General features: G+C 44.0%; 1 protein-coding gene across 3 annotated transcripts in view; it reads left to right on the top strand.

The window, feature by feature from the left end:
* LOC119393447 (glycoprotein antigen BM86) overlaps positions 1–13287 on the top strand; it is a 63594-nt gene extending 50307 nt beyond the window's left edge. For 2 of the 3 annotated variants that reach the window (XM_049416253.1, XM_037660473.2), the window contains exons 5-13: positions 238–366; positions 2114–2245; positions 5260–5372; positions 6251–6303; positions 6483–6625; positions 8028–8198; positions 9464–9593; positions 10193–10236; positions 13114–13287. In XM_049416253.1, coding sequence (XP_049272210.1) covers positions 238–366; positions 2114–2245; positions 5260–5372; positions 6251–6303; positions 6483–6625; positions 8028–8198; positions 9464–9593; positions 10193–10236; positions 13114–13124 — 926 coding nt within the window. In that variant the 3' untranslated portion in view covers positions 13125–13287. Of the gene's footprint in view, positions 1–237; positions 367–2113; positions 2246–5259; positions 5373–6250; positions 6304–6482; positions 6626–8027; positions 8199–9463; positions 9594–10192; positions 10237–10926 lie in introns of all 3 variants that reach the window. The other variant, XM_037660474.2, reaches the window with a different exon arrangement.
* Positions 13288–27040: the final 13753 nt, after the last annotated feature.

Here is a 27040-nt window from a genome sequence, read left to right as displayed (position 1 = left end):
TTAATTGGACGCGTTCAAATTAGCTTAACCAGACAGGAAATTCTGTCTATATATGTCTAGCTTCAACTATAGCTCGAGGATCGAAAGGAAATTTACTGAAATGAAATTCGGGAAGTGCACTTACTTCGTGCATTAAAGGCGTGACGTTTTGTCGTAACTAAGTTCTGATCCTTGATGTGAGACCCACCGGAAAACATTACGTTATAGCTGTTTAAACTATCTCTTACTAAATTTCAGCTGACAGAAACTGCACCCCGGAAGAAATCAGCAAATGTGCGGAAAGAGGGCGCCAATGCGTTCTTCTGGGAGCAGAAGCGCAGTGCAAGTGCCCGGATGACTCAATCGAGCTTGCAGACAGGTGCTCCGGTACGTCTAGAAACGTATATGTTCGTCTCATTGTGCGTGTTCTTGTTTACTCGCGGTTAAGTAATCCATCCGGAAATTTATACTCTATATATCTTTATACTCTATCTGTATACGGGCATATAAGTTATGCCCGATAAAATGGACGGGAGAATGACCGCTGCCGCAGCTCAATCGGTAGAGCATCAGGCGCGTTATTCTAAGGTTGCAGGTTCGGACCCTGCCGGCGGAAAGTTATTTTTTTGTTCACTTTAATTTCTTCTCATTTTATATCACAGTTACTACAAATAACGTCCCATATCTTTCCTTGGCTTGATTGTCTGATAGCTTTCATTAATGTCAAGTTTTCTTTGTAACTGTCAAAAATCGCTGCTCCAAATCAAATCTTTAGAGAGAACTCTTAAGAGGATTAAATGTTTCTGGTCAGGCCACAACTTCATAGCGTTCCGTCACGTTACGTAAAACAGATTGACTTATATGAGGCAGAGTAATAACAAGCAGGGTTCATTCAGCTATAGCGAATTGCCATTAAAAAAAAATGTTTGGTGACCATTTAGGTTATGCGAATTCTTCTGTTGCGTGAACATTCATTTAGTGCTGATGTTTATAATGTTTGAGTGTGCCACCTTCTGCTCTCCGACCTTGTGTTTGATAAGGCCATTGCCAGAAAAAAATATTACTTGGGAAAATAAAGAAGCCGACGCCACATTCATTCATTCATTCATTCATTCAAATGCCGACAGCACCCGATGGGTGTTATCGAAGGGAAAAAAATAAAGCATTGCAAGTAGTATAATACAACAAAAAGAACAACAAGGATGTTAAGACTAAAGATAACGTGTCATCTACACTCTAACGTGCTATAGCACTCTGAAAAGATATGATAGAAACCAAGAAGAGTACATTGCGACATATCTATTAAAAATGAAAGAACAATTCACGGACGGATAGACAAGGTTTGAATGCTGCATGAATGTCATGCGACACCTAGTGAAACAAAAATTCAGCAAGGGCACCGTCGAAGGTATTGGGTGACGACAAGACAACCTCCTCCTGGAGACTATTCCAATCATGGAAGGTTCTAGGCAGAAAAAGAATGCTTATATATGTTAATACGACAGCTATAGTCTCTAACATTTAAGGAATGATCTACACGGGCTGACCTGTATGTAGCATCAAGGATATATGTTTCCTTCCTTAGGCACCTACGCCTCTAGTACTTTTATAAAATGAAGAGGCGACTTCTAATTGTTTTAGTGAGTGTAAAATTAGCTTATGTATCCGGGAAGCCAGGAAAATTTCTTAGAAATCCAAAGCATTGTGGAATCAGATCGAGGAATATTTAAATAATTGTTTTATAGTAAGCCGACATGTCGAAAGCTTATGTTATCGAATACGTGGACCCTAGAAGCGGCTTAGCCTGCTAGGATATATTCTGGTTACATGTACAACGCAAGAGAACTTGACAGCCCGATGAGGAAAATGTCTTCATGAGCTGAAATAACACACATATTTGACAGTGCTTTATATGAAACTCATTCAGTTTAGAAACATGCTATGACTTCTTATCGATGGATACATTGAATTCAATACATCACAACGTATACAACTGCGTAAATGAATACTGCGTCATATACCACCATCTCAAGCATGAATGCGATAGCTTCTCTGCTAACCAGTGCAATTCCGTAAGACAAATACCATCTTTAGTAATCATTGATGTTTCGTAACCAATTGTGTGCAATTTCAGATAAATGCACCATCGAAAAACAAACTGAATGCCGCACACCACTGAGCTCGTGTATTGTGCGGGCTGGCAAGGAAACGTGTCGCTGTCTTCCTCCACTCCAGTGGAATTCTACTTCCAGGCGTTGCATACCAGGTGGGTGCAACTATATTTGATATTGGAAATTGTTTGCAGATATGCTTGGTGCAATAAAAGTAGCACATTTTAACGCTGAAGCCGACAAACGTAGTTTAACTGAGCAGAAAATCTATTACTGCCACTGATACTTTATTAGCCGTCCTACGCTACACTACCTCGAATCACCGCACCTTTCGACCGAGTGTAAATGAAGTTCTAGAATATACTAGGCGTTATAGTGAACTATGGATAACGTAGGAGTCTTCCCTATGCCCTGGATAATGATGACGTCAGGTCTCTCTTGAATACACTGTGAATTTGATTAAACTGAATCTTTTTTATGCGTTGTACATGAAGAGTGACGTCACACGTGACTTTCAGGCAAGGTCACGTGATCCCGAGCTGCTGAGCTGCGAATAGACTCTCCCTAAGCACCACAAATTGCACACAAAGAACAAGTGGTTCATGTGTGTATTTAAGAAGACCTGTTTGCGCTCACCAGATTGTGCTTCTACGTGTTTTGATTCAAGTTGCGTCACTTCCTCATTACGGGTAGTTCCGGTCTGACATAATTGAGCGGCGGCTTTTTCAGTGCACATAGCGCGCAGTAAGCGTAGCCGCTCTCAATATAAAAAAAAACAAAGATGACTGAACAATTCCGTGCAGATTTCGTGCACGCAAAAAGCGCGCCGTCATAGTCTGATACGAACCAACTAGTCTGCCAGAAAGTTTTGCTACAGTTTGCTCATTTTTGATGTACAATATCGAAGCCAGCGATATTGTATGGCGCCTGATCTCTCAGTAATCTGGACGCACACCATCCAGATTGCTGCCGCGGGAATCGGGAAAAGCAAGAATTTTTAACAGCGAAGCTCTTCTAGCTCGGCGTAAAATATGTGGTTGTTCCCGAAAACTGTCATCATCGTGAACGGGTATGGGCCGCAGAATTTGGGCAAATACGACTACTCACCGCTATTGCGTGGCCTGTAATGACCCTGATGGGTGCGAGAAAGAAAACGCGGTCATCTCATCTTGTGTTGTTTTCCTTGTTTCTTGGTCCGTGTCTTCCGGAAGCGCACTACAAGTATGAAAGAAAGAAAGAAAGAAAGAAAGAAAGAAAGAAAGAAAGAAAGAAGGAAGGAAGGAAAGAAAAATTCTTGCCGAAAAAAATTCTGCACGAGGTAGGATTCGAACCCGCATACCCGCAATCCGAAGCCGAACGTCCTAACCCCTCGACTATCCTTTTTTTCTTCATTTCCCGTTGTACGTCACACAAATGGGGACAACATAAATATGTTACACGACAACAAACATGCAAGCACACATCTGCATGCCGTCAATCACTGCATGAACAACATTGCGACTTAATATTCCTTCATAGTAAGCAGGGGTCCTATACCCTCTCCAACCATGAAGGGTCACATTCTTTTGTTCTTTTGTTGTTGTTTTTCACCACGATAAACCGGGCCATACTTTCTTTAAAATACTGTCTTGCTGGTCTTCTATCCAGGTCACAGTAAAATTCAGCCATTCTTGCGTGCCACATACTGTGCAAGCCAATCATCATGATTAGGTCAAATGGTAATCCGTTCTCATTGTCTTTTGCTAAGTGTCTGATTCCATGAGGGTCTAACAGAAATTCTTTTTTGTCCTCTGTAAAACGTCCGAAAATTATACCCCCTCCCAACAGTGTAGAAAAACGCGGTCAATTGTTTCCGGTTGGTTACAGATTAAGCAGTTGGATCCCCATGGCATAAAAAAACGTCGGTCCTCTAGAAAGGTTACACACAAGAACACTTCAAGTAAGCTCGACTATCCAGGCACGCTAGCAGAGCTTAGCATAGCCTTGTATACTATGGTGTAGCAAGGGGGTGGGAAAGGAAAGTGAGCATGAGGAGGAGAGATCTGATGGTGAGGAGGGGTAAAGGAGGAGGGAGAGAGTAATGCTTAGCACAGAAACAGTGAGAAAGAGAGAAATAGAGGGAAAGAAATGCAGAAAGAAAAAGGGAGAATGATAGATCAACGAAAGAGGGAGAAAGAAGTAGAGAGAGAAAAAAGATAGAAAGAGGAAGCAAGCATCGCGTTGTCTAGCGACCACCTGGCCAAGCCGCGCACGCACAGTAGCTGAGCCACGCCCACCGACGGAGACATCGCGCGCAACCTCTATAGTGCAAATCCTCCGCTCTATATAGTGATAGCCTGGCTGCGCCCGATCGTGTCCAGAGTCATGGTGCGTCCTAAGAACGTGCGTACTCTCGAGGAGAAAGCCGCGCATCTCGAAGCTAGACGTGTCAGTCGACGGGGAGTACGAGCGGCTGTGCCAAGCTTCGCGCGAGCGACTTAGTGCAAGCTGCCCGCATTTTTTTTTGTTTGTTTGTTTGGTGCCGAACTTACACGTGCTCTTGAAGCTACGGAAAGCCATGTGCTGTCATTTTTTACTTTCGAAGCTTTTTAGGCGACACTTTTTCCGGGAAAACGTAAAATCTCTGGCACAACCGAGTTGCCGATGCAATCACTCGCAGAAATAGCACGCATACAGCCAGCACAAATTATACACTTAACTCGCTAAATAAATATAAATGAGTTTAAAATTTTACATTATTCTGAAGAGCGTTGCATTTTCATGCTGCTCTCGTACACCTGTTGATACATACAAATGTATGTACCACGTTTCTTCTTTTTATATGGAGTGCCTGTAAATATAGAAATCGCTTGAAGGTGCGTCCTTGTATGTTGACTGCATACTCCTACAGTATGATGTAATGCATAGCGTGATAAGCTTACCACGAGTCAGACTTTGGTACGCTTGCTTGCTTACTCAAAATGTCTACTTGTAGATTTGTATTGACCTGTGGCCTACTCGGTGGAACTTGTGAGCAATTTTGTAGCGATGGGTTCTGCCCAGAGTGTTCCTCCGTTCATATTGCTCTTAGTTGTAGCCGGTGACCCTATGAAGAGCTAACATCTACTTGCGTCTACTTCCCTGTATCTATTTCTAGAAAGGCAAAAACTGCTGCACTTCTTTTTTTCAGCGAACGAATTCAAATACACCATTCAGTTCAAAGTCCACCCAGAAGAACCAGAACAAGAAGGAACGTTGGCACATTGCAACGACACAGCATGGTTGGCGAATGCACATGAAGCTGTAAGTGCTGCTTTTCAATCAATCAATCAATCAATCAATCAATCAATCAATCAATCAATCAATCAATCAATCAATCAATCAATCAATCAATCAATCAATCAATCAATCAATCAATCAATCTTTATTAGTCACGTCAAAAAGGTAATACATTGCAGATAAATATGCAGGAGGAGGTCCCAAGGTTACAAACCGCAGGCGGGACCTCCTATGCTAATACACAGAAAAATCTAAACAGTGAACAAACAGTGAACAAGCAAGAGGCTTTTTGAAGTGTTACTACAGCAACAGGGACCGTACTAAATGTACTTGAAACTTGAAAGCTTAATTTCATTCGCGAGGTCATTCAAGAACATTCTGGGGCAGCGGCAGCTGATTATTTTAAATACTTTCGTGGAAAAAATATATTTTCAAACCTGACTATCTCCTGAGCTTTTCGACAGCTTAAGTCCTTATATCGTTAGTAATGTCACAAGCACTGTGTTAGCCAGCTAAATGCCACTCAAGGAGTCAGCTCTTCGCATGTTCACTAACTTTTTTTACGTTAAGGTTCGTTGAGTGCTCAGTATAATACAGGGATAGGCGTGATAACCGTGTGACTGCTGGGCTGACGGCCGGCCGTGTAATCACTCCAGAAAAAAAGGTTGATAAACGTGTCCATAATTGGCAAAGCCGCACATGCGCGACAGCGGATCCATGACATAGTCAACATGTTAAAAACAAAAGTGACTCATCAGTTCAACAAGTAATAGGAATGAAAAAATTGCCTATTTTCTGCGAGTTCTTCGGGAAATTTCTGTACGATTGAAGAACTTTGGAAATATTGATTCGGGTTTGCTGTAAGCTCTGCGTAACCACAATCTGTGCTTTTCTTTGTTCAGATGAAAAACTTATACGGGAAATTGCTCACGAAGACTGCAGTGCACGAATGTGGGTAAGACAAAGAAATTGTACGGTCCACTAAAAGGGCCCTGGCAACAGCTTCACGTTTCTTGTTTCTTGCTTCTTTTCTTCTTTTATGTTTTCGAAAAATGTCGACGTTTGTACTTTTTGAGATCAACAAGGACCCCTGAAAAATGTTCTTGCGTGTATTTTTTTATCTCTTCTACATAGGGAGATTGCGACTGTGAAGCTGACGTTTTTGGAGGAACCTAATCGATATGTGCTTCGAAGGATTCACCTTTGCGAAATAAGAGCCAGTAGTAGCGGATGCTTCTTCCCACCGTCCTTACGTATCGTCAAAGGAAGCGTTTCAGGTAAGGCATTGGTCTTCACGCTCTTGAGTAGCTGAAATCACCATGCCAAATTAAATAAAGGAGTCACAACCCTGCACATTAAAAAGTGACGTTAAAGTTCCGACTGAGTAAAGGTATGAGGCAGACTCGGCACGCCCGTTTAAGTGAATAGAGGGCGCCCCCCCCCCCCCTTTTGCGCCCCCCCTCCCTGCCCGTACGCTCACCTATGCGGCTTTAGATGAAATCTTAGCGCATATTACTACTTGTCGTGCTGAAGAGCTGAAATGCTGGCGCTTTACTTCTAACGAGTCGCCGTTTTATCCCGGAGAAAAGTTTCGAAATAAATTCGCACAAATATTGTACAAGAAGCACAGGAAGCTACGTACTTAGGAGGAGTACTTTGAGCGCTCTTTTTTTTTTCGGAACACTATTGTTCGCGTATGTGGTGGAAGGGATAAATTAGAAAGCAATTAGACATTGGACGCTACACATATGATGCTTATTATTGTTTCATGTGATTATTAATTGATCTGTTTGAAAGTGTGGTCACTAAACGGCTCCATCTTTTCAACGTCGCCATCAAATAATTATTCGCCCTGAGAATAAGCGTTACTGCGTGTCGCTTAGCAGATACAAAAAAACGGCGTCAGAAATGAAGCGCGTTCACATTAACACTCTTTAACTTGTACGGTACTGTTATTACCCTCCGTGGCTAATCACGTGGCTACAGTCTAACTTTTTTTACAGTGAAAGCTGGTATGAGATCAGAGCAACCAGCGGCGGTGGCGTAGTTGTCCGCCGCCGCCGGTGTCCGTAACCGCTTTCGCGTAAAATGAAGAAGAAATATCTAGGACCGAGTGGGTTTAAAAACCGGGCTATTCCCGTGGCAGTCGAGAATTCTACCATATAGCCACGCCGGTGCTTCAGTCTCCTTCGCAAAAAGACCCTATACAGAAGTCATGTCGGGCAAGGAATCACGGTAACATGTAATATAGCGTCGCAGAAGATTAAAATAACAACCAGGCGTCACACAACGCGAATTGCGCAACGAGGGGGTGGTTTAACGCTTCCTACCCATTACAAAGGGGTTAGCCGTATTTTTTTTTTTTGTCATCAGCCACAGCATCAGCAATGCGCACATAATTCTTTGCATATGTGGAGCGGGTACATCGGTTCTCCGCAGAATGATGAATAATTTCATAATGATTACTTTCATACTTCGCAAATTTGTTAATTTATAGCGTAGTGCGTACCTTATAACTATGCTTGCAGAGGTCGCCCCAACAGAGTATACTTCGGGCTCTCGAAAGGCCACTCCTCCAGATTTCGTTGTGACTGTGCTGCTTGTTCCGCGCAGGCCTGCCCTGCCGTTGAAAGAATTTGCACACGTGTGATGTACGGACCGTACACTTCAAATCCGCAGGTCCAGACCCTGTTGACGTATGCACCGAGTACTTCAGAGACGTCCACAAAAACACAAATGGTTCCTATTATTGCACTGTTGAAGAAAATGGACGCTATACTCTTCGCTGCAATGGTGGCGATGTCGCTGACAAGATTGCCAAGGTCGTTCTGGAAGTTCAGCACTGCCGAGGCGAGCACTCTCATCCCAAATTCTTGAACCTTTTGAGACAATTTGTGCACAATTGTGTACATCACTTGCTTTTTGCTAGTTGCGTCGACAAGTCGCTAAGAGCAAGATACATTGAGGTTTGGATGAAATTGACGACCTGCGTAATAAGCGTGTATTCATTTAAATTCAATTTGCTGTGTACTACTGCATATGATCACTCTGCTGAAGGCACTGCCACGTTCGACGAGTCGTTCGACGTGCCGCTTTCCGCGGGCAACGTCAAAAGTATAGTTTTTCTTTGCTTGAAATGAACATAACCAAAAACAAATTTGCACTATAATGCTAGCCTGATATCTGGTTCTATTTATGCTACAACAGAACATGAGTGACTTCAGGGTAAATACATGTTCATTTACAATTTAATCAAGATTACAAAGTACACACCTTATAAATTAACGTATTATGACAACATTTTCCTTGTAATAGAACATCGAGTGCCTTGCAATAATGTTGTGAAAGTTTGATGCAATTACAGACAGTTCTACAAAGGCCGCGTCTGAAAGATTTAAAAGGTTCAAACCAACACAGACGAACGGACGAATTCGTCTGTTCTTCTAGCTCGTCTGTATTGTTCTGCGCTGTCAACCTTTAAACATGTATCACCAACATGCCAAATGCTGCTCTATCAGATTGTTGTATTCAATGCATTGTAGGATTTTTATAGCATTCAGCGGCTAAGAACACTGTATCTCAAGAACTTGGGAACTGATAAGCGTCCAGCAACGGTGCCTTTTATTTTCTGGTTTCACGCAAATATGCACGAAGCTAAATAACAACGTGACACCTTCTGTGTGAGCAAACTGAGGTTCGAGAAGCAGTTCTAGGGCTCAGGAACATAAAAAATAAAAATGTTTTCTGTGCGAAAATTTAGCATGTCAGGCGATTAGCCAGGCTAACTTCTCCAGCTTTTCGTTAAAACGTATCTCTTTCTCTTTCTCTCAGTATAATACGAACGCTCAGCAGTGTTCCTTAGCACAGGCTCTATGTTGGCTAGCTGTTGCCTAAGCTTGTCTATCGCTGGCTTAATATTTGCTTGTGTTGGTGCGTTACTGACCACTGGTGGATCAGAAACACAACTATATAGCATTTCATGTACTCACTTCCATTATCAATTTAGACATGAGATATTCATGCCAGAAAGATATAGCATGGAAGATTGTAATGTGTAAGGATTATAATGCGTAATAATTCTAACCAGAGTGCGAACGGTTTTTGCATTTTTCCAGGCACCAAGCATCCTGATAAAAGTAGCGCTTCAATCTGGTATGCAGCGATCGGAATAGTGAGCGTTGCTTTCTTTGCAATAGCGCTGCTCTTACTCTGCACCTTCAAGCAACGTATTTATTTCTACTACCGGTGAGCAAAATTACTCAACAGAGAAGGGATGTTCGACTTTCTTTTATTGCCATATATCGTTCTGTACGCACAGCCTTTTCAATTCATAGCACCCATTCAAAGAAACAACGTCCAGACCTTCTGTAACGCCCTTCCATCAAAGTACTCGTTGTTTGCACCATGAGACTGACGGTGCGACACGCATAGCCATCAAGGTTAACTCGAGCCCTATGCCTCATCAACAAATACTATGTCTGCTCTTCAAAATTAAGAAAGAAACTTAACGAGTTGCTGCTTTGCGCAGAGCCTAGAAAAGTTTGGGTGCATATGGCTTTCTATGATTTCTCTATTTGAGCCTATATTACATGGGGAACAAAAATAACTGGACTGGACGTATTAGCTTCTATGTTTTTAGAAATACCTTGAATCCGCACACGTCGGCCATACTCTTAAATTATGCGGCTTTTTGGTTGCTGTATAACACTGCACATCAGTTGCGTAATTGTAGGCATTCCACGCAAATATGTTAAACCTGTTGAAATTGTTTTTACTAGTTGTACACCACCACACCTTATTTCTGGATGCGTCATGGCTCAACAATTGTTGTTCTCTAATTTCAGTGTCTCCTCGGACGAGGTGCCATCGGATACTGTGAAGTATCGAGGCAAGTGAACTAAATGCTTTGACGAACTTTAATATGGCAGCGTCGCAGCTTTTATTTGTTGGGAAAAGAATGTTTAAATGTGCATATTTAATGCATCTATTTACTTAGTAACATATTACAGATGCCGTAGGTGTGCATGCATAAATGAGTTGACAAAATTTAGTGTTCCGTAGAATTCGGCACCAATTTAACCAGCGCATTAATAATTAGTTAAGCCCTACTGCCACATATAAGTTTGTTAATGTAACGCTACAGTGCCTCGCAAACTTTAATAAACGAAAGTAATTATGACTGTGTCATAGTTTTATTATGAGCAGATACCGAAAAAGATGCGTTTCCTCGTTAAGTAGACGCCACCTGAAGTTTCTATTTTATATATGTGAATGTGCCGGGAGGAGTCGTTCATGTAACGTAATTGTCACCGTAGAATCTAATCATATCGATCACATCAACATTGCAGCGAAGTCTTCAGTTATAAGGATTGATCGCGTAGATTCTAATGCGAAGTGCCGCCTGAATAAAGTGCCTCCCGGAGATGCTTCGTTTTCACCTATTTATATAAAGCAACATTTCATTCACAAATGACACCAGGACCTAGTAAACAGTTTTATCTGTGCAGTCAAATTTTATGTCTTTCTTCCCCCGAGTTATCGATTAGTTTTAATGTACATTCTCTATTTTTTTCTCCAGCATAGCTTGAGACAACAATCATAGGGAAGCCAAGAAGCAGGTGTCAGAGTGCAAGGCAAAAACAACGGAGTTGTTGCGGCGATGAAGCAGCGACAGCCCAGCATGCATATTCGACACTGCCCACTTGGCTGTGATGTTTGAGTGTTGTACCTGCATTATTTATGCATATATAGTCATCTCTGTCATCTGTAATTCGCGCAGCTCTGCATATCTAGTTCAGTGAGCATTTCCAGTAGCAGGTCCCGACTACGGAGACATTGGGCGAAAGAGAAAGCGAGCGAGAGTCATCGTGTAAATATATTTAATGAATCCATAATACTTGCGAATACGCACTACAGACTACTAGCGGTTGTCCGGTGTCGTTCTGTTTGGTAAATGCATTAACTTCACGTGTAAATATATGTCGTACTGCCAAAAAGGAAAGCACAATATATGGTAGTTTTCCTGCCTTCAAGCCCTCAAAGGAGTACGCGAACACTGCCCAAATATTGTGAGTTTTCGGTCATGTTCGAGTCCTACTCTTGTAGGGCATTGTCAGTTTAGTGCTAGTCAGTAAAGAACCTGCTCAGGGCTCGTACTAGGGCCCATTATAGTTGGTTACAACATAAGAACGAATACAAGCTCCGCCGCTAGAACTGCGGCGCGCCTGCCATACACCTGTGCAAGAGAGTCGTGCTAGGTGGTTTCCGTTCACACCTTTAGTACTTTTTGACTGCTAATGTGAATATTACGCATATTAACGCATACTAAAAGTCTGTCACACATACCTAAGTTATTACGTTTGGCCGAGATTGGTGTTGGAATGTTTCCTGAAATTTGGCAAGACGCTGAAGTTTTCAAATGAAAACCAGTCACACTAAGTTGTGTCTGTATGGGAGAATCGCCTACCTGAAATACGCGAAAGTTGTTTGATGTCATAGAAATGAGCAAATGCGACTGGATAGGGCGTCTATGCAAATTCTTTCCCGGTGAAACAGCGATTGTTGCAGGAGCAGCTGATTCAATCTTTGGTTGTAGTCGACTATAGTTGGCCAGCAGGAGCAGTAACAGGAGTTAGCTTCATTATTAATCAAGTCAACAAATGTACCTGGTTAGCCTTCGCGCGTTCTCAGATCGTCTCCTGAGAAATCGGGGAAGCGGTTAAAACGTAGTGGTTACAAAAGGGGACAGTTCCTACAGGGTGTGCCTATAAAATTTTTTCCGGCTGAATTGGGGCAGGGGTTCACCCCCTCTTTATGTATGTTCGTGCGTGTGTTTGTATGTGTGTGCACATACAAACACAAACACACCCATAGACACGTACAAAATGTAAAGATTTCTGGGAAGATAGTGTTTGAAACCCCCCGACTGGCTACCCCCCCTCCCTCTAACTACCCCACTTAGCGCCGTGAAGAGATAGGGCAGCTGTAGGTATAATTTTAAGAAATTATTCTAATCGATACAATAGTTGCGAACCATGTCCCGTTGCATGCAGCAAACGCATGCATTACGCCTACCTTTTTATTTTTGAATGGTTTTTGGCCGAGGGTAACACTTGAGAGAATCGTATTTTGGTAGTCAGATTCTCTATTAGCCCCTTTATAACTGCCACCTCACAAGGGGAATCATGCTAAGACAACCCATACGAAATGCACAAGAATTAAGATGAGCTGTGACGCGTGGGTGTAGGTGTTCGTTTTCTTTTAATTCATGATTTTATGTGTACTCATTGAGAACATCAATCTACTGCTGTGGCCCCGCAGCTTGTTCCTGTATCCGACATTCCACTAGACCAAACTGAACTAGTATCAAGCCCTCTTGAAGACACGGGTAGCAGGCTAATACTCGCTAGTTACAAACCTAACAGTTCTGAGTAATTGTTAACTTAATAAATATCCTCAGACGATGTTTAGTCACGATGTTCAACAGAAGCAATTGATTGGTTTCATTTTCCACGTGCTTAGTTCCTTCGTGTGTTGTGTGATATCTTACTATGAGCAGCTCTTCTTATTCATTAGCTGTTTTGCAAAATGTTATATTGTCATAAAGCTGATTCTAATACAGCTTTATTTTGTTTATAAGTCGCGTTATCAGTGAGATGCATGAGTGCGAGATATCATCGCTATTGAGCCATCATTAACATGAATAAGTCTTGTGTTGCGGAGGCTTTCTGACCAACTAATGAAACATGTTTGCAAATGTTTGCAGGAGCCTCGTAGATTGCTTGGAGTACGTATATAGGTTCCATTTCGCCTCGTCGAACCCAAGCATGACGGTCAAATGGCGACCCAGCCATGTTCTTTCATTTTTTTACCTACACAAGGAATTGCTTGAGTGTTAAGGTCTGGTTGTGTGGGCAATAAAATTGAATTTATTTTCACACTGCTGCTTCTCTTTGCTACGTCGTAATTCTTTTGTTCTGTCTCCGTGGTGTCAGAGAGCTATGCTGCTTCATGCTTCTCTTCCCAGCGCCAGTAGATGCACAGCAATATGCTTCGTTTCACGCAGAAGCGATACCGAGCATACATGATTGCTAAGTGCAACTGAGCTTCGACTGGCTCACAAGGTTTTTATGCCTTCTGCAGACAGATGAAAAAAAAAATGTCATAGTTTCGGAAGTGGACAGTGTTCAGAATCGAAACACCCGTGGTCTTCAATGCTCACTCTACAAGTACGGCCAATCGACACTACTAGAGATGACACTGGTAGAAAGGGCTACCATAAAGTCCCTAGATTCTTCCCTGTTCTTCTTAAATAGCGAAAACCATTGATGCGCCGTCGGCGAATGTGATTGGGTGCTGCTCGTTTCCGGTTAAAAACGGCTTCCGGTAGCCATGTTTTTCCTAACGCTGGTTCGCCCGTTTGCCTCGTGAAGTAGAGTCGGTAGAGTCGCGGACCTCGCAGGCGCATACAGGCTGCAGCGCGGGGGATTGCGCATGCTTTTTCCCGCTGTCTTCTGCCTGTGCAAATGATTTGCTGCGGTCGACACGAGCATTCTCGTAAATGCCTGCTTGTTGCACCTACGGGTGCTCTACCCAGTCGGGAAAAGGGTTGGCGCTCTTTTCTGTGCCTCTTGGAAAGCACGACAGGACAAGGCGTAAAGCGTGGCTGCACAGAATAGGGCGGGTGAACTTCAAGCCTACGAAGTCCAGCAAGCTGTGCGAGGTAAGTTGCCTGTTTTCCGGTCCACAGAACCGTTGAAATACAAACGTATCACTTTTCTTCTAAATCAGGTGAGACAGCGTTCTGTTTCGGCCGTTCGCACTCCCGTGTAAGCGCCTCAGTTTTGATACATTTAAGATCGTTGATTATGCATATCTATTGCGACCGCTTTTTAGAAAGTATTAGCGTGAAGCATATTTTCCACCTTCAGCGCATAGATGCCCATGTTCCGCTAAGGCTCGTGCTAGATTCAAGCCGCTGTGGCAGACTGCCGGTATAAGCTAAGTGGGATTAATAAAAAAAGCATACCTTCCATCGCAGAATTGCAAGGATCTGCTTTCATGACATATGCAAAATCGATGTGGAAGCTATTCTGCAATAACTTACAGTGAACGTAGCCCTACGAACTTCATGTGTAAGTATATCTGCAGTTTCTAAATGTACATAATATTTTTTATATATTACTAAGCACAAGCAGACAAAAATAACTGGCTCTCTGAAGATGGGAGCTGCTGTTACCCCGACCTCACCTAAACGAATGCGCAGTATTTTATATTGATGTACCGTAGATTTAGTAAAGTTTCATGGCTACCGTAAACTAAAGTCCCCGCGAACAATCAACAAGGCGACTTTTACCTGCTCTTGATTATAACCTCAAGGTTTTAACAGTAAATACATAAGACTCGCTACTTAAGTAGGTGTTAGTAATGTGTTGTTTGTGTGCCTGCTTTCAAAGCTTTGGACTAAATATGAACTCCGAGGAACTCCGAGGATAGGTTTTGCGGACCCCCAAAAATGGCTTCGCGGTCCCCAATTTGAGAACCACCTGATCCTGATTTAGAACGCTTCCATATTCGCGTGATGGCTGAAAGCATCCTAAATACGCGCAGATAGCTGATCACGTTGTTTTACGACGATCTTTTCAGCCGCTGTGAGCCGTAGGGTAAGAAAAGTAAGTAAATGGTGTTCATGTCTTCGCTGTGAAGAGCATGCATTTAAAAGTGCTTATATTTTTGGGCGTAAATTGCACGCGAAGACTCGGGTCTTCTGAAACGTGCTAGCGCAATACATGCGTTGCTTTAATATTCGAGGCGGCGGAACACACGTTTCTGCCATATGTGAAACACAGGGTGGCTATATTGTAAATACATCGCTCAGAAATCGCCACCGTTCACAGCCCGGTGCAATACAACGTAGCAGGTGTCGCCAAAAAGAAAGTTGCGGACGGACTCGGTTAACGCCGACAAATTGCGCGTTGAGCCCCGACAGTGCAGTATTAAGCCCCTTTGGGATCGTATTTGATTGTCTGCACTTATGCAGCCGTTAACGGCTAACGCTGTCGGCACTCAGCAGGCGTTAGCGGTCCGGCACTCTTTGCGCGGTTTCTTCGTCCTCGGAGTTTAGGAAGAATATGGCGGCTGACGCCGACTGCGTGTGAGAGGGGGTTGAGAGAGGAGGCAGTTGTCGCTACTTAAGAAGAGCAGGGAAAAATCAGAGTCTGGAAAACTCTAGGGACTTTAGGCTACCACAAAGAACAGGGTCGATGAGTCTCTCCCAGAAAAGCGACGAGCCCTCCGCGCGTATGATAAGCGATTGCAACACACGCCCCTGAGCGACCTCTCCGCACGCACACTCGCTCGGCGAAAGAAGGTGTTTCTCTTCCCCTTCTACACTCGATTCCCTCTCATTGTCATGAGCGGGGGCGCGAATATTTATCGCGCTTGTAAGTGCAGCCCGCTTTTTGTGCGGCAGCCGTAAAGCCCCAACCACTGGCACGCGTATGCACGCGTATGCACGCGTATGCACGCGCATAGGCGTCAAATGCGCCTCTCGGCGTCGGTCGCGGAGGCCTGTACGCGTCCATACGCCTCGAGGCGCGCGGGGTCAAGACGACTTTGATATTTTCGCCTACGTCACCACGCGTACGGCGCGCCAACCAATCAGAGGCCGGCATGGGCCGGCGGCGCCAACCAATCAGAGGCCGCGATACCTCTGAGTGCTATGCCTAATGGCCGCCGCTTCGAAGGCAAGGCACCTCTGAGTGCAGGGCAAGCACGGAAACTACGGTCGCAAACGCTCCTGAGTGACCGCGTCGTCATCCAGTACTTCGACGACACGGCGAACGACCGCGAGTGCTACCAGTGGGACGCTGTTTCGTGCCGAGTTCGAGCGACGCCGACAAATCCAGCGAATGCTTCCCGGCTGCCCTTGCCCCGGTTTTGAGTGCGATCGTCGACCGAGTGAAAACATCGTACCTACTACTGCGGCATGTCGCTGCTCCTGTGCTCTGATCTGTGTGTATCTGCGCTCGGAACGGGTGTAAACATGCTTCGGAGGTTCGAAGTCCTCAGCGTGAGCCCTCGCCTACCGCGAAGTCAATTCAGAGCGGTGTCGTCTGCATTCAGCGTAGGCCTCTACCTTCGAGTTCGTGTGAACCAGTTCATGTGAGGAAGTTTGGTTGAAGGAAATTGATGGTAGTTGTTTCCGTCGAAACATAGACACTATATATGACGCTAGAGACTTCGCGTGGCGCTTACGCAGGAGTTTTTAACCGCAGTGTGTTTTCAACATCGCCATTCGCCTCATCATTGCCGAAAGCGAACATCGCACTTGCCAACGCATTTCGGTGATGTGACAACGTACATGAGGAGGATTTGCGGGTTTTACGACGCTGAAACATTGGTTGACTTCGGCGCAAATCGTTTGCGTGTGTTGCCAAGCTAACAACAAGCGTGCGCTTGTTGGTAGCAGAGTGACGTGTTTTCGTGCCGGGTACCAGCGACGCCGACACATTAAGCTGTCAGTGGTCTCATTTACATTCATGTATAAAATAGAAGCTCGAACGTGCGCGAGTGTGGTGATCGAAAAAGAAAGTTGCATGATTAATTGCTGCTTGTGTTGCCTGCTATTTCACATCTTGACTCTTGGTCTGCTTCTCTGCCGTGCAACTACACCTTAGCACATGCCCAGTTGCACATGCCTTGTTTTGCAGGTTGTCTATTCTGACACACATTCTCTCTAGTCTTTTCTGATACTCATAGACGGGAGAATGTGAACAGTGGCGCTTCTCCATCGTTTTACAGTTTACTTAAATATAACACGTTTTGTTTACAGCTGGACAGCTAATTTGCTAAAAAGCTTGTGACAAAAAAGAGAGAGAGAGAGATACGAAGAGGAAAGGCAGGGAGGTTAACCAAGTATGGAAATCAAGCTCAGTCACCTGGACTCAAGACCGCTGACAGAAAAGAAGATCTTGGGACCTTGGCCTACGGTCTCGCATACGCGCAAGCTTGTGACAAGCACCTCCATTGAAATCTGAGGTGCACAATGACACGATAGTAAGAAGAGAAGAGCATGACATCACACGTATGTGCAGAAGGAATGAAAGTGCAATATTGCTGTGCTCCTCTTTGTTTAGAAGGCATTCAAACGGTGCCTCACTGGAACCTCAGACACTATTGAGACCATTCTAAACTGCGCACATATTTATCTCTTCCTCCAGACTGAATCCAGCTGCAATAATTATTTGATGGTTTCAAATGCCAAATCCTTGGATGTATTGCAAGGACTATTTCATTTCTGTTCAGTTCTTTGTATATGCACTAACTTAGACTATGCATGCACTTAAGCATAATTGAAATATGAAGACATTCATTCAGTTTAGCTATGTTAGACAACTTGCCAAAGACTTTTATACAGTGCTCTCGTGCAATCCTATGAGAGATATCTGTTGTATCATGAAGTTTCAGGCACGATTTATTATGTTAGAGGGTATTTTGACTACTGATGACGTGCAAAGGCCTTCTACGCAGTGCTTGGTTCCAATTTTATGAGTGATATCTGTCGCATCATGAAGTTTCAGGCACGATTTATTATATTAGAGGGTATTTCGACTACTGAAGACGTCCAAACGCCTTCTACACAGTGCTTGGTTCCAATCTTATGACCGATATCTGTCGCATCGTGAAGTTTCAGGCACGATTTATTATATTAGAGGGTATTTTGACTACTGACGACGTCCAAAGGCCTTCTACACAGTGCTTGGTTCCAATCTTATGACCGATATCTGTCGCATCGTGAAGTTTCAGGCACGATTTATTATATTAGAGGGTATTTTGACTACTGACGACGTCCAAAGGCCTTCTACACAGTGCTTGGTTCCAATCTTATGACCGATATCTGTCGCATCGTGAAGTTTCAGGCACGATTTATTATATTAGAGGGTATTTTGACTACTGACGACGTCCAAAGGCCTTCTGCACAGTGCTTGGTTCCAATCTTATGACCGATATCTGTCGCATCGTGAAGTTTCAGGCACGATTTATTATATTAGAGGGTATTTTGACTACTGACGACAGCCAAAGGCCTTCTACAGAGTGCTTGGTTCCAATCTTATGACCGATATCTGTCGCATCGTGAAGTTTCAGGCACGATTTATTATATTAGAGGGTATTTTGACTACTGACGACGTCCAAAGGCATTCTACACAGTGCTTGGTTCCAATCTTATGACCGATATCTGTCGCATCATGAAGTTTCAGGCACGATTTATTATATTAGAGGGCATTTTGACTACTGACAACGTCCAAAGGCCTTCTACACAGTGCTTGGTTCCAATCTTATGACCGATATCTGTCGCATCGTGAAGTTTCAGGCACGATTTGTTATATTAGAGGGTATTTTGACTACTGACGACGTCCAAAGGCCTTCTACACAGTGCTTGGTTCCAATCTTATGACCGATATCTGTCGCATCATGAAGTTTCAGGCACGATTTATTATATTAGAGGGTATTTTGACTACTGACGACGTCCAAAGGCCTTCTACACAGTGCTTGGTTCCAATCTTATTACCGATATCTGTCGCATCATGAAGTTTCAGGCGCGATTTATTCTATTAGAGGGTATTTTGACTACTGACGACGTCCAAAGGCCTTCTACACAGTGCTTGGTTCCAATCTTATGACCGATATTTGTCGCATCATGAAGTACCAGGTGTGGTTTGTTGCGCTAGAGGATATTTCGACTACACACAACGTGCAAAAACCAGTGCTCGGTTCCAATCTTATGGCCGATATCTGTCGCATCATGAAATGTCAGGTGTGGTTTGTTGCGATATTTAGACTACAGACAACGTCCAAAAGCCTTCTACACAGTGCACAGCTGCAATCACAATCTTGACATAACCCATTTTTTTGTGCACACTAACATGTTCAAATACAGTTCTTTCTGATATTTACGAACACTGGAATGATGTACCTGGTTCCGTTCGTGAAATGAATGTATCTGATTTTTGGAGGCACTTGTATGATATTAGTGTTCTATTTCTCTCATTTTTTACCCAGTTGCACTCAACAGGTGGCGATATCTGCTTTTGTTGAAGCAGTTATTGCGATATTACTGTATACATTCTTTTCTTTTGTATTCATGTACACCACTCCTGCAGTAGCCCTGCATTGGGCTGCAATATTTGAAAATAAATAAATAAATAGACTGTTTAATTACGAACTCGATGCGTATTTTGTGGTGAACAGTGCATATTCATTTATTAGAAAACAAAACAAGAAAGTCAGGCCACACTTACAGTGCTACAGTTTACCTGCATTTTGTTGCTAGACGGGACATAAGTAACTGTGAGTTTCAAGTAATGTTGGTTTCTTGTTTCCATGCTACTGAAAAAAATTTGAGTTAGTATGTATGCTTGCTCCAGGATTCGAACTTCTCAATGTTGGCTCATGTAATAAACTGTAACTCATATTAGGCATCTAGAATATTAGTTACGGTGATACCCGTGGTACGCGGCAGGGGCGTAGCCAAGGAGGGGGGTGGTTGGGGGGGTTCAAACCCCCCCCCCCCCGAAATTTTTGAATTTTGCTTGCGCATATATACACGCACACATACAAACGCACGCACGAACATACATAATGTATCGTTGAACCCCCCCTAAAAAAATTTCTGGCTACGCCCCTGGTATGCGGGAAAGCCGTTTTTTTGTTAATGTGAAATGTACTAATCGTTATGCAGCGAATTTTTAGGGCACCTCGTTTGGACTTTGCAGCAAACGTCTATTTCGTTTTTTTTTTTTTTCGTAACTAAAGTACGCGCCAAGAAACGACGTCAAGCCCACCGATGGTGCGGGCGACGCCGCTCCCGTCCGCTTCTTGGAGCAGAACCATTTTCATGAACAGGATGATTATATTCGTGTTGGGCACTAATAGCATGGCCGTGAACAGGCGTCAACAAGGCGATCGCACAAGCGTTGGCGATCTCGCAAACATCGTTGGCTGTGTCCCGTGATGCAGACGTGAACTTAGCAGCGCACGCGCCGATGTCGGTTACTTGTGCATACTGTGGTTGTTGCTTTGGTCATTGCGATGTTAATTACTTCTTAAATAGTCAAAACAGTGGTGGGTGAAGCACAATAAATATTTTAACGACAGTCTAATTCGCTTCGATTGATAACGCACCGTTCTAGGCTGTACATGGACAGTTTTAAACAAAAAGATCAGGCAACACTGTGACTCGGCCGATAGCGAGCGTCGGCGCGGTTAGAGTGTACTAGAACAGGGGAGTGCCCGGAACGAGCTTCAAAAAGTGAAGCCCAAAGAGGGTCAATCCGCTTGTAGCGCTGCGATCGGTAGTCTGCAATGTGTCGTTGTTTAAAGAGTTGCGCGCGGCTCCGCGAAAGTGGTGCAGTGGTACGATCCCCGCTTCCCACTCAAAAGGCCCGGGTTCGAATCGCAGCTGTACAGGGTGGGTTTTTATTCGTAGTGTCTACCTTCATATCTGTATTGGTTTCCCTTACTATCTTAAAATTAGCTTCAGTTGCTACGTATTGCTGCAAAGAGTAACGCAAAATGAGAAGTAAAATAAAAAAAATTCACAGTTAACATAGTTATTTGTAGCGCCATCTCGTGGGATTCAATCTCCAGGGCCATACCTTATGTTTTTGTTGAATTCCGCGGGATGGCGCTTGAAATAACTACTCTCACTGTGAATTTTTTTTTCTATTTTACTTCTCATTTTGCGTTACTTTTTGTAGCAATACATAGCAACTGAAGCTAGTTTTAAGAAAGTAAGGGAAACCAATACAGCTATGAAGGTAGACACTACGAATAAAAACCCACCCTCTACAGCTGCGATTCGAACCCGGGCCTTTTGAGTGGGAAGCGGGGATTGTACCACTGCACCACTTTCGCGGAGCCGCGCGCAACTCTTTAAACAACGACACATTGCAGACTACCGATCGCAGCGCTACAAGCGGATTGACCCTGTTTGGGCTTCACTTTCTATACGTTGGTGCTGCGGCCGTTCCGAGCACTCCCCTGTTCTAGTACACTCTAGCGCGGTCGACGCTTGCCAGTGGTTGCGCGCCCTTTTCCTGCACGGGGCGCGCCGCGACGCATTTGACGCGTAGGCGCGTGGAACGCGTGCCGGCGCTTGCCAGTGGTTGGTACTTAACACGCGGGACACAGCTCTTCGCACAGTCCCAACAAGAAGGCTCGGAGCCTGAACCTGCGTAGTATACGCGTTCATTTTAATACCGTAGTGATGAATATCCAGGAAAGAAATGTAATGCGGACGTATAGGGCCCGTTTTTTTCGACAGCCGAGTCATTGGTCAGTGGCTGACGTAATGTTGGCATACGTGGTGTGTGCTCTACTCTTCACGCTATTTCGTGAATGTGAGGTGACCGCTGTGGCGACGACGCACGAACAAGGTAAGGAGCTCGTTCCTTTAAAAATTCATTCTTTAATTTCTTTTATTTTTTCAGTGATGCTGTCGGAACGCGATACTGAAAGTAGCATCTTTGTTGATCTCTGTTTTTTGTTTCGCGTTCAGCAGGGCCGAATGAAGTTGTGTTCAGTTCAGTGCACCTAATAGTTAATAAGAGAAGTCTAGCATCACAAGTTCACGGTTCACACGCAGTAAATCCCTTCAGCGTTTTATTCGGATGAACCCTGTGCCTGAATTCGTAACTTCTTGCAGTGACATAGTACTGGAAGCCGGTGTTCTGAACCTTTGATGCGAGCATATTTTTGTAGACAGTGAACCAATGAAAAACCACTTTTTGAAAGAAACATGTTGAAATTCGGTCGCCAAATTTATCTTGCAAGTAGATTCGTTTATCTGGAAGTTTCCTGTTTTTGCGTGCAAAAAAAAAAAAAAGGAAAGAAAGAAAACATTGTCACTCTCTTTATTTTCTGACTGTTTTCAGGTGCTTTCGTCAGTAAGTAACAATATCATTGCCGGCCACATTCCAAGTCATACACGCTTTCTGACCGCACTATATGGCAGTTTCTGTGGAGATATTACACAAAGACTGTGCACTATTTCAGCATTTAAAAATTTTATTACAGCCGTTCTTCCTAATTGCACAGTTCCATGCATGATATTGCTGTTCTGGTAATGTGTTCTGTCAAGTATATATAACACGCAAGTATCATACAAACAACAAATTTTAATATAATGATTGCTGAGATTTTACGTACGAAAATTACGATATGATTATGAGGGATGGCGTAGTGGAGGGCTCCAAATTAATTTTGACGCCCTGGGGTCCATTAGCATGCACCTAAATCTAAGCACACGGCTGTTCTTAGCATTTCGCCGCCATCGAAATGATAAGAAAGTTTAACCCGCGCCTGGACAACAAATTTTCATTTACCTCCATGTCGTACTTTAGCATAACATTTTGATTTAGTTTGCACGCTTTGAAATTGACGCCGGCGTATACGGTCTTTTGCGTGCTGTCTGGTTCGTAAGAGAAGTTATTTTCACGCACCAACAATAGAGAAGAGCTTCCTTGTTCTATGAGAACCGTTGTTTCTCTCGTGGTATTTTCGAGGAATTTTACATAGGTTGTCTGTCCATAATTCAAAATCTTTCTGGAAACTTGTACGATCGACACCGTTATGTCAAGCTTTGCTGCTCCCTCTCGTGATACCGTGTCAACAAAGTGGGTCTTTCTGGGCACACTTGCGTGTGTCATTTTTATTTTTTCCGAGGACTCGAAACATGACCTCGCCGTCACAAAAAGGTTTATCCTTAAAATTTCTCGCAACAAAACATTGCAGCCAATCATTAGCGAAGCCGACTGACCAATAACATGAGCCCTTACACACAAGAAACTATGCGAATTCGGACCTTAGAGTCCATATCACAACTGGTCTGCAGGATTGCATAGCCAATAGGAAGAGCGAAAATTTGTAAGCCTGAACATATTTCTTTTTATTGCAATATAGTCCTGTTGCGTAGACAATTATATTGTAATGCCGAGATTAGGTATGTGAATGTCCATTCAGGTGTAAATTTCGCGCTGTTTTGCGATTACTTACTACTCCACGATGAAAACTATGGTGTAAGAGAAGATGGGTAGCTGGAGCCAGACATATGCACCAACTTTTCCTTCAATTCATTTAATTAATAAAGAAAGCTTGCCCATGGGGCATGATGCTAGGTTTGTGTATGTGTATTATGTGTGTTCCGTCAGACCTGTGTTGCATATAGCGGTGTCTTGTGGAATCTTATGTATAAAATGATCATAGCTGGTCGTGACACCGTAGCTAAGGCCGGGTTCCAGTATGAAACCGTAGCGTGCGGATAGCAAGTTTAGATATGTCAATATTAGGTGTAACGTATGTATCCACTTCCATCATTGGAGCTGTATGGAGAAGTAGAAGCCAGTGGTAAATGTGATCAGTTCCACGTTGAGATGGCAGTCGGTGTAAGGGCCACTGCTGCCCGAAGCCTCTTAAGCACAGAGTTTCTAATAGAGGAAGGAAGGGAAAAAAAAGTGTGTGTGTGTGTGGGGGGGGGGGGGGGTTAGAGAAGTAACTCACAATTTCCGACGCGCTAGTAAAGTGAAGGTAAAGGGAGAAAACACATGGCGAGATAAGAGCGCGCACATCCTGCTGGAGGAAATTTGTTTCCGTGGCGCTTCCGCGGTGAACAAAGCCGAGTTGACGGAAGCGCCAAAAAAAAAAGAATAAGAACAATAAAAAAGGACCTTACTTAACGGTGCAAAACGGGTGCATTTCGCCTCGCATTCAAGAATTCTTAGACGCCCGCTTGGCAGCCAGTAAGTTCTAAAATGACGCTTGTGTCTGCTTTATGTTTGCATCCTGACGCTTCAACAGCAATGTATTCGAGACTATTTTGCACTGCTTCCAAGAGCCATTCTTAAATTCTCGGAGAACAACCTTAGCAGGTGGGGCTGCACAAGCAGCTGAAGTCAGTAATAAGGACGAAAAATACCCGATTCTGTGTCCTCGGTGAGAGACGGTACTAAGCGATGGTCAATTCCACCGTTTATTTATTGCTTGAAGGGCAGTGAGCAACTAGCGTGTTCGCATCATAGCGAGCGATCGCATCTGCATGGACGCTGCCATATTGCTTCGTAGCCACAATTACCGGAGTTTACCGACACAATAGTTAAATGTACGCGACGTGCAAACGAAGCGGCATTAACGTGTCACGTACCGCTGTGTCGTAGCACGTGCCAAGCCAGCGCAAATGTCTCAATGATGCCAATTATAAGGCAAGCGCATATGGAACTATGTTTTGTAGCGCAAATATCTGGCTTGCTTATCTCGTAGCATCCACCCTGCTGCAGCCAGCTTGTGAGATGGAGACTCGTATTCACAAACACGTCCTTCGCTAGACTACTCGTGCTAACAGCCTCTGGCCAGTAAATCGTCAGAGTAATACTCCCCTGGGGCGGCGAGAGCGCGGAGGGGGCGAGGCGGAAGGGGGGCATCCGCCGCCTAAGATTTACGCATGCCCTCCCATTGCCCCCCCTCCCCCCCCCCCCTTCGAAAGCAAATACATTCAAAATACAGCACTTAAGTCCCCAGTCCCCCTGCCTCCCTCAAGGGACACACTTGTCGTGAGTACCCCCCCCCCCTCCTCTCACCCCAGTAAATATATCGTGGCGCCGTCCTTGCCCTACCCGAGACAGTATATTTGTGTTTTTTCATTCAGTGTTACCGGGATTAGCTGCTATTATTGTAAATAGATATAGTACGTTGGCCGTGTTGTCCTCAGCTAACTGCTCGTAAAGCCCAACTTTGTACACTGGTAGTATTTATTTACGCTTTTGTTTTACAAAAGAAAAGTAATTTGAATTACAATGCCGAAATCGTGGCTTTTGCATAGTTATCACGCGAACCACATTTACAAGAATAAGCCTCCCATTATCAGATCAACGCTCTTGATCACATAATCAGAGTAATCAGAGGAATAAGTTGCATTGCATACAGCAAATCTCGAATCCAGGCTTGCGCCCGAGTAAGAAACCATAGCGACGAGCTCTTGTGTCCTCCTGAGTGCAGTCGAGAGGTACGGCTATTTTTCCAGCACGCGTGAATACATTACGCAGAAAATGTACACGTAATGCGAGTTACTGTAATTTTTAAATAAACTTTTTCTGGATATACTTTATCCATTAGTTATACGGTAGTTTAGAAAGCCCTGGCCAAAGAGTCGACTGCGAGAACAGCGCCATGCACTGGTCAACATGAAGTTGCGCCGCTGAGAATATAAGGGCCATTTGACTAAAGAGCAGCGGCCCGTGCACTTTTTCTCAGATGTTCACAGAAATGTCTAGTGTTAGAATCGTTTTTAAAAAGAAAACTACCGACAATCGTGAGGCTGCACACATCATTAACAACGGGGACTGGTCAATAGCAAAGTTCACTTGCGGACTGAAAGCCTCCTGCATGGAACCCCTGAACTTTTCGTTTTGGTCCCCCCCCCCCAAAAAAAAAGAAAAAGAAAGATTCCAAATATGAGATGTTTTTCATCTAGCCACTCGTTCAAATGTTGTGTCGCAGCATTCGGTACCATTGGTAGCCGTGTAGATGCATAGGTCGGCAAAAAAACTGGAGCTCACTCAGACTCACTGACAAAATATATTTTGCTCTGAGGACTCACTCGACCTTGGGCTCACCGAAATTTTCCTAAACCGAACTCACTCGGACTCAGACTCACTAAATTTTTTTCTGAAGCGTACTCACTCGCACTCAAGCTCACCAACATTTTAGTTAGTCCGACTCACTGCAGACTCAGGCTTACTGCTTGACCTGAGTCTGAGTGAGCCTGAGTGAGTCGACTCATGAGTCCGTTAGCGTAAAATTAGCTGTTTCGATCATAGGGTCAATGCTCTTTAACGTCAATATCTTACATAATCGGTGCTCTACGATTCGCCCTTTGTTCTTGTACCGTCAAATGGGAGTTATCAGTGGCTTCAATCCAGTCAGGGTATTTTTATGAAGCACGCGACTCCCACGAAATAATTTTCTGAAGAATTTCCCGTGAGAGATTGCGGGAGAAATCATGGCGCCCCCCTCCCCCCCTCTCTCACGCCTCTGATCAATAAATAATGAGGTGGCGCTTGAAAGCTAGTGCATCGAGATATGTGTGATAGACTTGGGTATAAACGTGAGCGTATTATAAGGCTCATCGTAATGCTGAAGATGAGTAGATATAGGTAACCATAGGTCGGCAATAAAAGGTGGAGTCCCCCCTCTCTCACGCCTCTGATCAATAAATAATGAGGTGGCGCTTGAAAGCTAGTGCATCGAGATATGTGTGATAGACTTGGGTATAAACGTGAGCGTATTATAAGGCTCATCGTAATGCTGAAGATGAGTAGATATAGGTAACCATAGGTCGGCAATAAAAGGTGGAGCTCACTCAGACTCACTCAAGAAATATGTTTTGTGCTTAGGGCTCACTCGGACTCAAGACTCACCAATATCTTCCTCAACCTGACTCACTCGGGCTCAGACTCACTAAAATTTTCCTCAGCCGGACTCACTCGGACTCAAACGCACCAAAATATTACTCACCCGGACTCACTCAGACTCACGGCCTGATCTGAGTCTGACTGAGTCGACTGATAAGTGAATTTGCCGACCTATGGACTGGACGTGATCCGGATGCGGAAGTTGGACGAATATAAATAGGCAAGAGC

This window comes from Rhipicephalus sanguineus, chromosome 5 (assembly GCF_013339695.2).
Source record: "Rhipicephalus sanguineus isolate Rsan-2018 chromosome 5, BIME_Rsan_1.4, whole genome shotgun sequence".
NCBI classification, from domain to species: domain Eukaryota; kingdom Metazoa; phylum Arthropoda; class Arachnida; order Ixodida; family Ixodidae; genus Rhipicephalus; species Rhipicephalus sanguineus.
This window is presented reverse-complemented; position numbering and strand designations above follow the sequence as displayed.